General features: G+C 37.6%; 1 protein-coding gene across 13 annotated transcripts in view; it reads left to right on the forward strand.

Moving 5' to 3' along the window:
• Positions 1–416: 416 nt before the first annotated feature.
• The window catches only part of msi2b (musashi RNA-binding protein 2b), a 269,238-nt gene continuing 253,855 nt past the window's right edge, over positions 417–15,799 (forward strand). For all 13 annotated transcript variants that reach the window (XM_089121137.1, XM_089121136.1, XM_089121138.1 and 10 more), the window contains exons 1-5: positions 417–606; positions 879–919; positions 1,148–1,229; positions 2,538–2,622; positions 7,620–7,661. In XM_089121137.1, coding sequence (XP_088977263.1) covers positions 545–606; positions 879–919; positions 1,148–1,229; positions 2,538–2,622; positions 7,620–7,661 — 312 coding nt within the window. In that variant the 5' untranslated portion in view covers positions 417–544. The remainder of the gene's footprint in view (positions 607–878; positions 920–1,147; positions 1,230–2,537; positions 2,623–7,619; positions 7,662–15,799) is intronic.

Raw genomic sequence — 15,799 nt, forward strand, 5'->3', positions numbered from 1 at the left:
TATTCATTTATAATATTATCTTTTTTTCTTTTTATAGTTTCTTTGTGATGTAATTTCAGTCCTGTAGTGGGCTAGAGGTTCTATCTATTCTGACTTTTTAATTTAGTTTTTAAATCTGTTTATTGTTTGATGCATTATAATAATAATTTAAAAAACTAAAAAGATCACTGAACTTTGCTAATCCTACTCTGGAACTAGAATATTATCTTATACACATATTCAGATGTGTATTACTCAGATAGACTTTCACTTCTCATTCGGTAGACTTTCAGCTGCCTGCTACCCTTGAGTGTGTGACAACAAAAGTGATGCGATTTGATCTGATCCCCATGCTCTGAGCCCGGGTGGGCGGGGCCATGCTAATGACGTCAATGGAATGGGTGAGGTGACGAGCCCCTTCTGCGCTCCGCCCCGTGTGGGTGACGGGAGGGGGAGGGAGCCAGGCAGAGCTGATCCCACGTGTGACGCTCGCATTCCCGGCTCAGTAATATTCTCTTAGCTCTGACAGTGTGTGTGTTAGTTACTGGCCATAGTTGGGTTAGCCATGGAGGGAGACGGGAGCCAAGCCACATCTGGAAGCCCTAACGATTCGCAACACGACCCGGGGTAAGCCAGAACCAATGCTGACAGCACTTGACTTTTTTTTTTTTCTTATGTGTTTTTCTCCGGTGTGCATGTTTTTAAAAAGGCTCTTCCGGGTGCACGCAACTACTACACCTTTGTTTGATGTATATTAGTGAGCACAGCCCGCCGGGGCTCAGTAAACACACGCCGCTCTGCTTTGCCTTCGTTTAGCTCGGCTTTTTTTGTCGCTAGCTACACGTCAAAATGGCCGATCTGACATCTGGACTCACTTCTGCTCTGTTTTCCCCTTACAGTAAAATGTTTATCGGTGGCCTCAGCTGGCAAACTTCACCAGGTAAGAGACCGATGTTTCGCTGTCATATGCGCGCGTTTGTCGGGCTGTGTGTTGTGTTTCTTTCATTGTATCCAGCGTGGCGCGCGCTGTGCGGGATATGTTCCGTCATTTGAAGTCCTCTATTCGACCCCTGTTAGACATCCAGGGGGGCGTTTAATTTACAAACTCGTGTGTTCTGCACGAATGCATTGCTTATATGTGCTCTTTTCTTTCTGTTTTGTTCCACAGACAGCCTTAGAGACTATTTTAGTAAATTTGGAGAAATCAGAGAATGTATGGTGATGAGAGATCCCACGACAAAACGCTCCAGGTAAAAAACAAACAAACAAATAACAATGTTGTGTTTTCAAAATCCCTGTCACTTTGAGGGTTTTATTCTGAGAAATGAACTGTCGATTTTGTCCGTGCGCTGTTATTCGGCTGCTATGCGCTTTTGAAAAGACTGGATCGGTGTGTTTCTGGATAGGATACAGTTTGACATTGATTTGGGATTCTTCATGTTAAAGCAGCAACCGGCTTCAATACACGAGCGGTTAATGCGGTCGCGTGTGTTTTGATTTGACATTGGCACGTCAATGGCTTTTTCACACTTGTCGTTCTTAACCCTGGGTTATTTTGTTTCGTGTTTCACACTGCTTATACTTTACCTTGGGTTAGTAATTAATCCTGCGCTGTGTCATATTGTGGGATTTGATATTATACGCTAGCGTCACATTTGCAAATCCGCGAGGATAAAAACGTTATACAGCACGCGACCTGTTTTGATATCTTTGGAAATGAAATGTCGCCACGTAGATTCAGTCTAGTTGGAAACGTACTGAAAAAATCAATTCTCTTCATCAAGGGTACAGTTAAAAACAATTGCTTTCCTCGAACATCGGAATTAAACAGCGCGTGAAAGTTACAATGTATGATGAATCTTCAATGATGTAAGCGCCAAAGTGGTTTATGATTGGTTGTCTATATTGCTAAACAAGTTGGATATAAATAGCAGATTTTCACCTACTAACCACATTTGAAATTACGATTCTTAAAATCGGCCTTTAAAAATGCATTAACCCAAGATTAACTGTAGTGTGAAAAGTCCTTATGTGTCCTTGACTGACACGTTATGGAAACCGTTTATCTGAAATGTTTCGGCAAGTTCTTGTTAAATAATATAAGAGGATGAGCATATTAAACGGATATTTCACACGGGGATTCTGTCATTGTTTGTTCTGTGAAACAAAGGAATTGTTGGGGACTGACAGTTTCAGTCATTCACTTTCATTTGCATCTTTTTTTTCATACATGGAATAGTGAATGGTGACTGAGGCTGTCATTCTACACATTATTTTGTTATTCCTCAGACGAATGAAAGGGTTCTTCATGCAGGTTAGGAATGACATGATGGGTAGAAAAGGATGACAGGTTTTATATTTATGTGCACTGCTGTTCTCTTGTTCTTGACTCACTGTATATTTCTAAGGTTACATAAATGTTTTAGAAACAGAAGTTCTCAAAGCGTTCGATAATAGAACCAAATGCATGTGTTAACAAGCTTAGCTGTCAAACACGTGTAACCAATCGCTGTCGACTCCTAATGTATGTCTCTGCTTTTGTTTGTTTTGTTTTCCAGGGGATTTGGCTTCGTTACGTTTGCTGATGCGGCCAGTGTAGATAAGGTCCTAGCTCAACCTCACCACGAATTAGACTCAAAGACGGTATGTTCTCTTCTATTTGCATTTATTTTTTGTGAAGTGCTGCTTAAACATGCTTGTGTCTGTGACATTCAGTGGTGAAAAGACACGCAGTCTCCTATCATATCTCTTCCCGGGTCGAGGCACTCCGCAGCATTTGTCATTGTGCCACACACACAACAGCGGGGCACTTGACATAAATAAGTAGCCGGATAATTAGTCATGTCTTCCTCACATGCCTCAATGGGATTTAACTCCTTGCTTGCCAGACCAGGAATGGGGAACAAGGGGTTAAACCCCATTAAGGTTTGTGGCCATGAAGGGACTAATTACCTGCTGTGTAGTTAGATTGTGACACCGGCCGTGATCCGTGTCTATTGTGACGTAAGTCTTGTAGTGAGTGACGTAGTGTTTTGCACTGTTCTTCATGGCGGAATTTTCCAGACAGATCTCTGGAAGTTGCTCAGGGCAAGGATGTATTTTGATGCAAGGTTGCATGCATGAGTTCATTCTAAACCTTGCTGACTAGCAATGTTTATGTGCATCTGACAATATTTGCATAGTAAAATAATTTAATTTCTTTGTTTTGCTTTTACTTTAAAAGTATTTCTAGAGTTATGTGACTATTTTGTCATTTGTGGTGCAGGTTAGTGTGTGCACTTGTGTACCCTTTCCATTATTACACACTTTAATTATTACAAATTCAACTTATTTCTTAATCTGTCATTCATTTATTGATTTTGAAACATTTGTACTTTTTACATTTTTCTTATCTTTCAGTTGTTTTTTTTTACATTTTTTTTCATTTTTATATCCACTGCTGTACTCTTGTCCTTGACGCACTGTATATTTCTTAGGTAATATGTTATTGTAAATGTTACAGATATAATTTTTTTGAAGCATTCAATAATAGTATGGACGTGTTACTTATCTTTAAGTTGTTTTATTCATGCCCAGAGTTTGCTGTTGTTTTGACATTAAAAGGTGCTAGAAACATGAAAACCTGAAATAAACCTAAATTTTAGAATATGTAGTCATATTTTTGTTGTAATTTTTTTTAAATAAAGGTTCTAATTTAAAAAAAAAAGATTTTGAAGTGTCTTTTTATATTAGTATTTTATTTATTACATTATATAGCATTGAATTCTTATAAAACAGTATTTAGAAGGTGAAGTAATATATATTTGTATTATTTACGTTGCCCATGCAAACTGATTAATATATATTTCTGTCAGCAAGAGTTAGGTTTACCTTATTCAGCCTTACCTGTTTGATTACCTGAATCCATTAGAAACGCTTTTAGTTTTGTGTGTGACGCTGAACGCCAGGATAAGCAGACGCTCTATCGGTAAAGTTAATGTGGATTCTATCCCCCCCCCCCCCCCTAATATAGTCACCATCTTTCCTGTTTGTAGATGCAGCTGCTAGTTACCTGTAGGAGTCCAGAGTGAAAGAGCCTTTTATTTGGGAAAGCTAGGGTGTGGATAAATACCGCCTTCACTGGCTTATTTTAATAGATGCCATGTTGTTGCAAGTTCATATCAAGAGACGGACTGCATTTAAATGTTCACAGAGGTTCATAACTTCCCTCAGGAGTTTTGTGGCTAATACTTTTCTCCCAGAACACTACATATTGGCATTCCCTGTGCCTTCCATTTAAAAAAAATGTGTAATTTTGTGATAAGATGGGTATTAGAATTGTTTGTCTGTTCCTATAGTTGAGTAGGTACACTTTGTTGTAAATGTTTTTTTTAAACAAACTCATTCAAATATAATGTAAAATTAAGAAAAAAAATCTTATTTTGACATTGAAATCTTTTTATCATTGGTTTAAGAATAATGTGTTTGCGTAAAGATGTAAAAACCAAACTGAGGTAATGAGTTTTGCTGATTAGATTAGATCAGGTGGCTAATTTAGTCAATAGCAGATTAACCCGTTGAACTGTTTATTATTACCCACGTAAAGCCGCAGATATATTACTGTTGATCGTTTCCTTAAATCCAGCAGTTGTGTAAATGTTAATTTAATCATAATTTAGCACAGCAGGTGAATATTCACCAACTCTCTTGGTTTCCGTGCCTTAAATGTGTTCGGAAAATACAGGTGTGTTATTCATTATCTCACTCTCTGCCAGTCTGGCCTTGACTGATGTAAACTGAAATGCCTTTAGGAGGCAAAACACTTCGATCTTGTTAATAAAATAATAGTACATTTTATATGTTAGTGTTGCAGTAGTCCAAAAACATGTAATTCGGACATCAAAAAATGGTCCGTTTAGATTATATAATCACACACACATGGGTAATTCTAGTATTCTTTGTAAAAAGTGGGTCAAGGTTTAACATTTCAAATGCTCTTGAATGGCTGAGGGAAGAAAAAAAAGAAAGCTAGTGTTAGCAACGATTGAGATCATGGGGACACAGTAGCGGCTGGTGCTAAAGCAGGGATTACTGAGCTGTGGGTAGTGATGTCATCGTCAGGGTTGGGGCGGTCGTGTCATGACTCCAACTGGAGACCTGGAGCTGTGAGGAAGTGGCACTGGTTGAGGTTTAAGAACAATGTCAAATTGCCTTCGCTGTTGAAAGACCTTGCTTTTGATTTCGATAATGGAATAAATATTACTGTTTTTAAGTATCGCTGCTTCACGGCATGACCTTTTAAGTCATCAACACCCGTTTTCCTCGGCGTTGTGTTTCCTAGGATTGTCCCATTGAATATTTTTGCATTTTTTTTTTTTGCATATGTTTTTAATAATAAAAAAAAAAAACACCACCCAAATGATAAATAAATACAACTAATTAACATATAATACCTGAATGGATATTCAGTTATTTTTTTTTAAAGTTTTTATTAATTTGCATTTCATATGGGTTATATTACAGATCGACAATGTTTGAGTACTTAAAGTGTGTGTGTGTGTGTGTGTATAAATAATATATTTAGGGCTGTGAAACAATTAATCGCGTTCAAAATAAAAGTGTGTGTTTACATAATAAATGTGTGTGAACTGTGTATAATTATTTTGTATATATAAATACACACACACACACACACACATATATATATAATTTGTACTGTACATAAATATGTTCTATATAAATAACACATTTTTTTAAAATGTATACATGTATGTGTGTGTATTTATATATACAAAATAATTATACACCGTTCACACACCTATATTATGTAAACAAAAACTTTTATTTTGGATGTGATTAATCGCTATTAATCATTTCACATTATTTATATATATATATATATACATTTTTTTTTTTTTAGAAAGTAACTGTAGTGTCTTCCTTCAGGCCAGAAAAACCCTTTATTGCATTGTCTGTTTTTATTTATTTATTTAATTCTTTGCAGTTTCCTGTCCAATCTTTTTGTCACTTTTGAAGAGTGTAAATGGACCAAAGAAAACACGAACAGGGGTATTCTTGACACTTGTTTCACGTTTGATTAAAAGCTGTGTAATCTGCAAATCTGAAGGCCTGGGGTGAGAATTGCATTGTGTATTGACAACTGAGAGACTGCTGTCGTTTCTCTAAAAGCAATCTGTTTTAGATTAAACACTTTTCTGGATGAATTAAGTATAACACAACAGCATCATTTCCCACCAGAAAGGTTTTTTTTAATTTTAATTATTTCTTTATTTTTTTGCAGTACATATTTGCAATTCTCTTCAGGTCAAATTAATTTACCAGGAGACCCTCTCCTTCATATTTCACCAAAACATGTTTATTACTTTTCTTTTTTTTCTTTTTACATGCTGCCACATTTTCAACACAATTCAGCTTTTCTTTTTCTTATCATTATAAGAAGTGACAAAGCATTCAGATGTGCGGTATATTCGAGAGCAATATAGCACTAATGGATCTTTTTCCCTCGAGTTATTTTTCCATTTAATGAGAGTGCAGAAGCAAGTCTTTGAACTGTTTTTGTTCTCGCATGCATGATTATCTACCGTCCTATCCTTCTAGTGCTCTGGCTGCCCAAGCTTTCGGCCTATGTGTTAAAAAGAGGCACTGTGTTGTTGTAGTCTATGACTGTTTCAATGACCAACAGCGGGTCGGCCTGGATCTCACTTATTTCTCTATCTGTTTTCATTTGTGAATATATAGATTTAGCTGTATTTATTTGGAATGTGAATAAGTGAGAAGTCAGCTAGAGGAAATAAATAATACCAGTTCATCATAATCTCTTAAAATGTCTTTTTAGCATTAGAATCATCCATATTTTGCAGCATGTAAAATGATTCAAAGATCGATAGGAGAAAAAAAATGTCTTGATTGCAATTGGCATATTTATGTTGTTGATTTATCCTCCGGGGGAATCTGTTATTATTAATATCCAGGATGAATCGTTCCGCTGGTTCGGAACCCCTAGCGGTTTATGTAAATTACAAATGCTCTTGATCACGATGTGTGCGAAAGTGCATTTCGCTCGTAATATAGTAAAATCAAATAACATAGCTTATCTAACCAACAAACCTAATGATGTCCTATCACACGGCAGAGCCGTACAGCGGTCGAGAGAGTCACCCATAGTAATGATAATCCCTCAGGGGGGGATGGAGGTTGTGGACGTATTGATCTAATGCCCTGTCTTGATTCTCCGCAAATCTACAGCTCTCGCTAAAACAGCTCCCGTCATGTGGTCCTGACCTCCCCCGAGGCCAGCGCACTTCTTCAGCGAGTCTTTGAATTATCTCCGGCGTTCTATTAAGCCACCTGTTTATTTATGCCGTAATGGAGTAATTATGCTCTAACCTCTGTAAGGGTTTTTATTCGGTTTTGTCACACACAGGCCTCATGCAACCAGCATGTAATAACCAGGCGAGATTACACACGAGACATGGAGCATTGCATCATGATTAATGCTATCATTCCCATGAAGATTATCGAGTAGTCGCAGGCAGCACATTGCTGGCTTTTTCTAATATTTTCAAATTTTCCTCTTCATGTAACAGCATCATGAGCTCAGTTTTCTCATATTTCCTTCTCTGCTTTTTTGTCTCATTTAGATCGATCCTAAAGTTGCCTTTCCAAGACGCGCTCAACCCAAGGTAAGAGCTGTTTGCTTTTGCTCTCTCATGCCGAGCCACTTTACATTTGCAAGTCTGCTGTGTGTTTGTTAATAGTGTGAGAGGGCCAGTGTTTTTTTTTTTTTTTTTTTTGCTGAATTTGGCCTTCGGTAGAGCAAAGCCGAGTTCGAGTTGAAGCTGTGATGTTAGTTATGGTCCGTTGCAGTCTGCCTGGTGTTATTTTCCAGCCTAACTATGACTTCTCTGTGTCGTAGTACAAGGAGAGACTGTTTAATTGTTGTTTCAAATGTGAGGAATTCAGATTTTTTTTTAATTAGCATGGATGAACCCGTAGAACTATCACGGGGAAAATATTGAATTTTCGCTGCCTTGTTGAGCGTGAAGGTTGAGTTTTTGGGGGGCTTAAGGTGGGATGGTGATTAACTTGCCTTTTTTAGCATCGCTGCTTGCATGTAAGATCATTAGAGAGGAATCTTTTATACAAAAAAGGAAGAATATTGCCCTCAGCTGTGGAATTCGGTGCATTAAATCCCTCATTTGAATCTCGTCTCAACAAGAATTTGTTTCTTTGTACAGCTGAATGTGTGTGTGTGTGTGTGTTTATGGTATGTAATGTCCAAGCCATGTTGGCAACGGACTTCCGACAGGCTCTTCGCTTCAGAGTGCACTGTCAGCCAGATGGTCTGTGCCCCAGATTTTGTGTCTGCCGTGCAGCCGTTGCTTGGCCTCTCAGGCAGAGCTGGGACGGTCCCCCTGGCTCTGCTTTGGGCCACCAGCATTTTTTTTTACCCAAGAGGAAAAGGTTCACCGATCTGAGATCAGCTTAGGTGTGTTATTTTCGAACGAATGCAGAGCAGGATGGCAGACGGTCCTTGATCGGAGCAGGCTCGTGGGGTGACAGGTGGTCATTGCACACTTGTCTGGCTAATTGATATAAAGAACTTTTTCGCTTCATCCAGGGCTCGTTGGAGGAGAAAAGGTGCAGTCTTTTTCTCGCTCTTGCGCACATACGCATGCCAGCGAGGCCGGTCCAAATGCAGGCCGCAGGGCCCCGGGCCTAATGCTGTTTCTTGGCTCGGGTTAGTCACGGGATGAATAGGAGTATTAATACGGCCAGGCTCCAGTAGCAGTTAGACTGCAGCCCTGTGGATGATTGCTCAGAGCCAGGCACAGTGGCGAATAATACCTTTAATGCAAATACATTATTATATCCAACTATGTCCTGTCAATGGGATAGTCATTATTGCGCCATTGGAAGTTTCCAGCAGTTACTGCGATTCAGATTCATCCGACTCTACACTTGAAGATACAAATAAAAAAACTCAGACCTCCTTTTTTTTTAAATCTCCTGAAAAAAGTGGGGATTTGTTTTGGCGCTGATTGTGTTAAACAGCGCAGAAGTTTACCACAGGCGGAGGGCGAGATTGCTTTTTCGCCCTGTTTGTGATTGGGCTTGTTGTTTCACACTACTTTTCCCCGACATGGCTCTGCATGTCCTGACAAGATTTTAATTGATATTGGGATTGAGGCCACTTTTGGAAGCGAATGGATTTTTCGCAGGTCTGATATCGCCCTCCGAGAAAACTGTTATTTTCATCAACCCTAAGTCTGCATAAGCCTTCCAATCAAGTTACTGATGCTTCACCAGCTGTAGTGCGGTTTTAACAAGCCTCTAGGTGCATTAATGCGATGGACAATCATCTGTATGTGATGGGCCATTTGTTTGCTGCTGATTCTTGTCCTTTCTCATTGATCATGTTTGGAGGCCGCTCCATCTCCAGTTGCTAATTTAGTGGAGTCGTATTTATCTTCAAGACACTTGTGAGTGAAGAATTGCCTTTCCAAATAATTGATTTCAAACCTGTTTATGTCCTTCAATAGGTTCACAGTTTAGAGGAAAAATTCAGTCACATTGCTGAATATGACTAGATGACCGGCTTGGGGATACATTTACATTTAGTCATTTAGCAGACGCTTTTTATCCAAAGCGACTTACATCTGAGGACTAAATCAAACAGGACATTGTGGAGAGGCAATAACAACGCAAGAAGTGCTCAATATGCAAAGTTCAAACATCGCTCAGAGTAGTATAAACCAGGAAAGTAAGGAATTTCTTTTTTTTTTAATTTAAAGTGCTCACGGAAGAGATGAGTTTTCAGTTGTCTTTTAAATGCGGTCAGGGATAATAATATAGCTTATCAAATGACTTTGTATTTAAAATACTTCAATTATACATTCAAGTTACTATTTTGAAATTGTTTTGAAATATATTTTTTTTTTATTTGAAATCTATGGAGGTCGACCGATAGTGGATTTGACCAATAAAGATAACTAGGTTGGACCACTCTGGCCAAAAACCGATTAATCAACTGTAACATTTTTCTTCTTCACCGACTCCATCTTTGCTTGCAAAATGATAGAAAAAGAGTCTCATTTCCTGCGATAAAACAAAGTAATTAAATATATTAGTAAATAAGTAGCTAAATAAATGATTAAATAAGCAAACTATTCCTATAAAAGAATAACCTTTCAGATGAAACTCTTTTACTGGGTTTCTGCTTTTTCTATTATCAGTTATTCAATTATTCAACTAAATTGTAAAAACATAACATTTTAAATTGATTTTATGAATATTGATTTAGTATTTTACACGTACAAGTAATTTATACATTCTAGAAGTTTAGCCAGGGGTGCTGCTTACCACATGTAGCGGGCCAACCTACCCCAGTAGTGGGGTAAGATGGCCTCTTTGAATAATTTTACAGTTTGTTCTATAACAACTAAATTAGCAAATGTATCTACTAGCAATGCAACAATACAGTTAGCCTACAGTTCAATACATACCTCGGTTTTTTTAACCACGGTTTTCAGCTCGGTTCTGATGGCTTGACACATAAGTGTTTTTTTGTTATGTTATGCTAAGGCAATAGGAACAGTAAGAGGTTAAGGAGAAAAAAATAAAAACAACTATTTATTACAATACTCCTTTATTTTACTTAAAAGCTGAGAAAAGTCCACTAGTTTCTAGTGTATTGTATAATATAAAATGAACACTGACATTTCACAGCTGCTGGTAGCCCATGTACAAACTGGGGAACACATACATTTTGAAAATACTGTAAACATACATATGAAGTTGGTAAACCTAAATTGACCATTTCAAATAAACATACTTGCACTTCAGTAAAGTGTTTCCATTTGAGTAGACTACATGTGTAAAACAATGCTTGCACACTAGTTGGGGACGTCTGTGTGTATGCAGGTCCGAATCTTGAGTGTGGACGTTACCACCCATTTCTGCCCCTTTTTTTCCCTGCCTCTCGCTGCCAGCCTCTGATTTTTCTTAAAACAAGAATGTGTAATTTATGCTGACACTAGTTCAAATTCAAAACACTGTTAGACACTGCTAATTGAGCTTGCATTCAAAGATGCATTCAGAGCAGCCACCTTTGGGTCCTTAAAGTTGATTTCTCATGAGTGTCACCAATCTTTGCCAAGCCAGAGGTTATAATCAGACACATTATCTACCAAAATGGGAGCTATGCTTGAAGTACAGCCATGTTAAAAGGCCCAGCACACAACATAATGCAATCCTTCAGCTCTAGCAACACAACTCACAACCAGCCTGAGTGGAAATGTCCTGGCATTTACCGCCCATAAGTGCTGTCAAAACAATGGCTGAGCAAAAGCTACATCCCCAGTTCTCTCGTTTCTCGCAAACTGCCTAGCACGGGACTGACAGAAGAGCGAGAGAGCGTGTTTGGAGCTGAAATTGAGTTTACCCTTGTATTATTTTAATTTCCTTTCCATCCTACATTGCATGGTGCTGTTTTTCCTCTCCCTCTCCTTCCCTCCCTCTCGCTCTCTTTGTCAGTGTGTAAAAATATTTGCACCTAGTGTACTGCGAAACAGCAAAGCTGTCGTGTCCTGTGGTGTGGGCTCTCGGGGAGAGGCACACGACTAAGTGTGAAAACTCCAGGCCAAGTTTTTGATGAAGTCCAATAGGTGGTGCCATGTGAAGTGGCGAAACCACATCTCAGCAAACGTTTTCTCACTCTCGGGGAGAGAAGAGTGGCACCGATAGGCCACTGACTCCAAACAAACCTGCCGCCAATTAAAAAGCCCGACTCAATCAGACTTGGCGGGTGCCGTTGATCGTCCTTTCATTTCCGCAGCCATAGTTTTATGCTGACAGCTTGGCAAAGCAGCCCTCTTTCTCTTTTGAATTTTCCGCAGGTGCTTTTTCCCCCCATGTGGGCTGAGAAAAGGTTTGATAAAAGGGCCTTGGTTAGTTCTGTTGTAGGTATATTTCAGTGTAGCTTGATGTAAACATTGCATAGAAGTTCCATGATGATAGGTTTTAAAGCAAGGAACAACAGAGGAAAAAGGTTGTGGATTGAGAGAAAGGATATCCACCTTATTGTTCCCCTTCGAATTCGAATTGTCATTAATTTCTTGAAGTTTTAAATGCGGTTCATTTGCATTGCTTAGTTTCTCTTTTGAACTGTCCATTATAATTAACCAATTTTTTTATGCCGCAGAATATATATTAATTTTACACAGTGTCTGCATTGTTGATTGCACTGAGAGCGTATTGTTTTGCAGCGTTGGATATCTACATTTATTTGCAGCGTTGGATATCGACATTTATAGTAAATTCAAAAATGTTTTCAAGGCATTTTTAAGAGTGCATGTCAGACATACTTGCGTTTATATTGACAATTGAGCGACTTGAGAAAGCATTTATGCATGCGTTAATTTTAAATTGGTATGAGATGAATTTAAAAATAATCATTTTATGTGCACTGCCATTTAAAAGTTAGTCTTAAAGTCTTATTTTCAACATGGATTTATTTATAAAAATACAGTAAACACAAAAACAATAATGTTGTTAAATATTATTACAATTTAAAATAACTGCTTTTAGGGCTGTGCGATATGTCACCATGGTCTGCCTTTGAAAATATATTTTAGTATCATGCTTAGCTACAACACACATTGCAGTTCTGGCACCCCCGTCCCATCCAACTGCCTTAAGTGCAATTTAAAGGTTTGTACAACTAAGTTGTAGCTATTTGAGTGTAAATTATTACATAAATTCATTTGATTGATTGATTATATTAATTTATGATTTATTTTTCAGGAGAAAATTCAGAATTTTTGGTTTTGGCCCAGGATACATTTACATTTACATTTCTGTGCATCCCTGGTATCAGTATATTGGGTCTCTGCATAGGTCTTAAAGTGACAGCAGCCTAACACTGCTGTCTGTGTCATCATTAATGTTAATCAATCAACAGAATACAGAGAAAATTACTCACTCTTGACTGGATAATTCAGTAGCTTTAAGAATCAATGTAAATTTAATTAATACAGTGAAGCCTATTTAGTGTTTTATTTTATAGTGATTTCTTTTTATTCAGTATCTTACTTTAATGTTACTGTTACAGTTAAGGCACCTGTTGTTTAAAATATTGATGCAGTTTATTTATATTTGTTCCTTCTATTGCATTTGTCCTATTATTTATAATTTGCATCTTTGTTCTTATTTTTTAATAACAAAGATATATATATATATATATATATATATATATATATATATATATATATATATAATTTCCTCCATTTGGCCCACCCCTACTTTGGTCTAAATGGTCTGTCACAGATGGTGAGAGGACCCTTTTGTTTTTCTTTTAGCTTTTTAAAATCAGTTTGGCTTTAATGCTCCGTGGCTTCTAAAATAGTCTTAAAAACCAACATGAAAAAAAAAAATCAAAACCCTAACTGCTTTATATTTTACTATAATTAGCAATTTATGATGGCAAAGCTGATTTTTAAGCAGGCATTACTCCATTGTCACATTATCCCTACTTGTTTGATTTTTTTTTTTTTAATTATTTCTTGAATTAAGTTTGGATTTGGGCAAGGGGAATTGACTCTAGACCAGCCTTACATACTCTGCCTTGGCCACATGGTAATATCTAAAACGCTAGTCTCACCTGTACTTTTTCTCTCTCTCTCTCTGAGGAATATGAAGGCCCCATCTTTTCCCCCACTAGCCTGGTGACTGAGAGCAAGGCTGGTGCGTTCACATGTTTATAGAGGAGAGCTCAGTACCACTGTGGCCGGCCCAGCACTAACTGCTGTTGAGTGACACTAATGAGGAGAACAGGCATGCAGGAAAGGGAAGGAAACAAGCTCTTCTGGACATGGCCATTGACAAAACCCCTTTAAGATCTCACCACTCACTGAAATCTTTCCCAAAGACCCCCCCCACCCCCCCAGACTTCCCCTCTCAAAAAGACACATCTCTCAATTAGCATGGCTCGGAGAACATGGCGCTTTGGTGCTCTTCCTTTGATTTGTTTTGATTAGCAGGATGTGAGGGATCTAATTGAATCCTGTTCTAGACGGTATGGCAGCACGCCTCTTGTCGAGCCAAAACAACAGAGAATAGACTGAGACAGGGGTCAAGACGAATTCAGGAGTTACAAATTTGAGTCGAAAGGTGTCTGTGGTTGAACTTTTTACGTTAGGCATGACTTACGAAGGTGAATTTACGTGCCAATTTTCAACGCAACATTCCACGAATAAGGTACGCATTATTGTCCCATTTTTTTTTAAATAATAAAAATAAAGTTTTTTTTATTAGACACGTCAGAAAAAAAATTGTTTTTAAAACCCCCCATTTTTTTTTATAATATACAGTACATTCTGAAGTGCAAGGACCTTTTTACTGGCCATTTGTTGAAAAAAAAAAAAAAAAACTTCAGTTCATATCATTCATCAGTCATACTTTAGTTTTAAGAGTTGAAGGCCCTATTTTGTTTCCTATTCATGGAAAATTGCAGCAAATATTTGTGCTGGCTGTTGTGTTCTTCTTTCCTCATTAGTTCAGGCTCACTGCCTATTCAGAAGTAAACTGATACACACAGGGCTTTTACACATGGCCCTAATCAATAGCAAATCACTTGGTCTTTCTTCTATGAAAGTTAACTAAAAAGTTCATTTTCTGTGTAGATGCTGTTGTGGTCTTTGGCTTATTGCCAGTTCTGAAAACAAGATTTAGGTGATATTTCTCTCCCATTTACTATGTGACATTAACTGCGTAGAAAGAGTAGCAATAACACAAAAAGTGTCATCCTCTAAATACACTATCTAAGCTGAACCAAATGTATTGTTTACCCTTTTTTAACGCCAGTGCTTAACTTGGTCTTGCAGATATTTCAAACTGTTTACAATAACACTTGATTTCTGATTGGGTGGTCATGTCTTAAGCCCTTTTTATACCTGCTTTTAACACACAAGTCTTCACACGAGACCACTTGTGTTTAGATTTTGTGTGTCAGTGTACAGTATGTCAAACATACAGAAGATGTTCCATGCACAATGAATGATTTAATGAACGAAGCGTTTACATAGTGCTTTACTTTGTACTGCTGTACACCCAAAAGACTTTACAATCATGTCAGGGGATCTCTCCTCGACCATTACCAGTGTGCAGCATCCACTTGGATGAAGCGACGACAGCCACAGAACAACAGCGCCAGTGCGCTTCACTCACCACACACCAGCTATAGTATAGGTGGAGAGGAAAGAAAGTGATAGAGCCAATTCAAAGGATGACATCATAATTCGGCTGATATTTGGCATCTAATAATTCAAATTTGCCAATAAGCTTTTCTGTTTGGCCTGTTATCGGTTGGAAGTGAGACTTTTATTTTGCCCTGCAAAGTTGTGGTACGGTAATGGTATCAAAGAACAGAATATATAATACATTTATTTAATTTATTAATGAAATTATCCATTATATATTAAAGTTTATTAGAAGTTAAAAAAATTATATTAGTAAATTGCACCAATGTTCTCTTTCAGATGATTATACACTCTTAGAAAAAAAGGGTTCATTGGGGTTCTATATATGAAGCATAGGGTTCTTTTCATTCATATATTACATTATTCCGCAACATTTTGTAGTTGCAATTAAATTATTGTTTATTAAACTGTTTATCACATTTTAATCATGCTGATTTTTGGAGGAGAAAAACTGAAATGGCACTCTTTGTGTGATATTGATTAACTACATAAAATTATATAAATATATACATTTTCTAACCCCCATATCTTGAATTTTGTGATCATTGGGTCTTGATGTTTGT

Source organism: Pimephales promelas, chromosome 16 (genome assembly GCF_988280905.1).
Source record: "Pimephales promelas chromosome 16, fPimPro1.hap1.1, whole genome shotgun sequence".
Classification (NCBI taxonomy): Eukaryota; Metazoa; Chordata; class Actinopteri; order Cypriniformes; family Leuciscidae; genus Pimephales; species Pimephales promelas.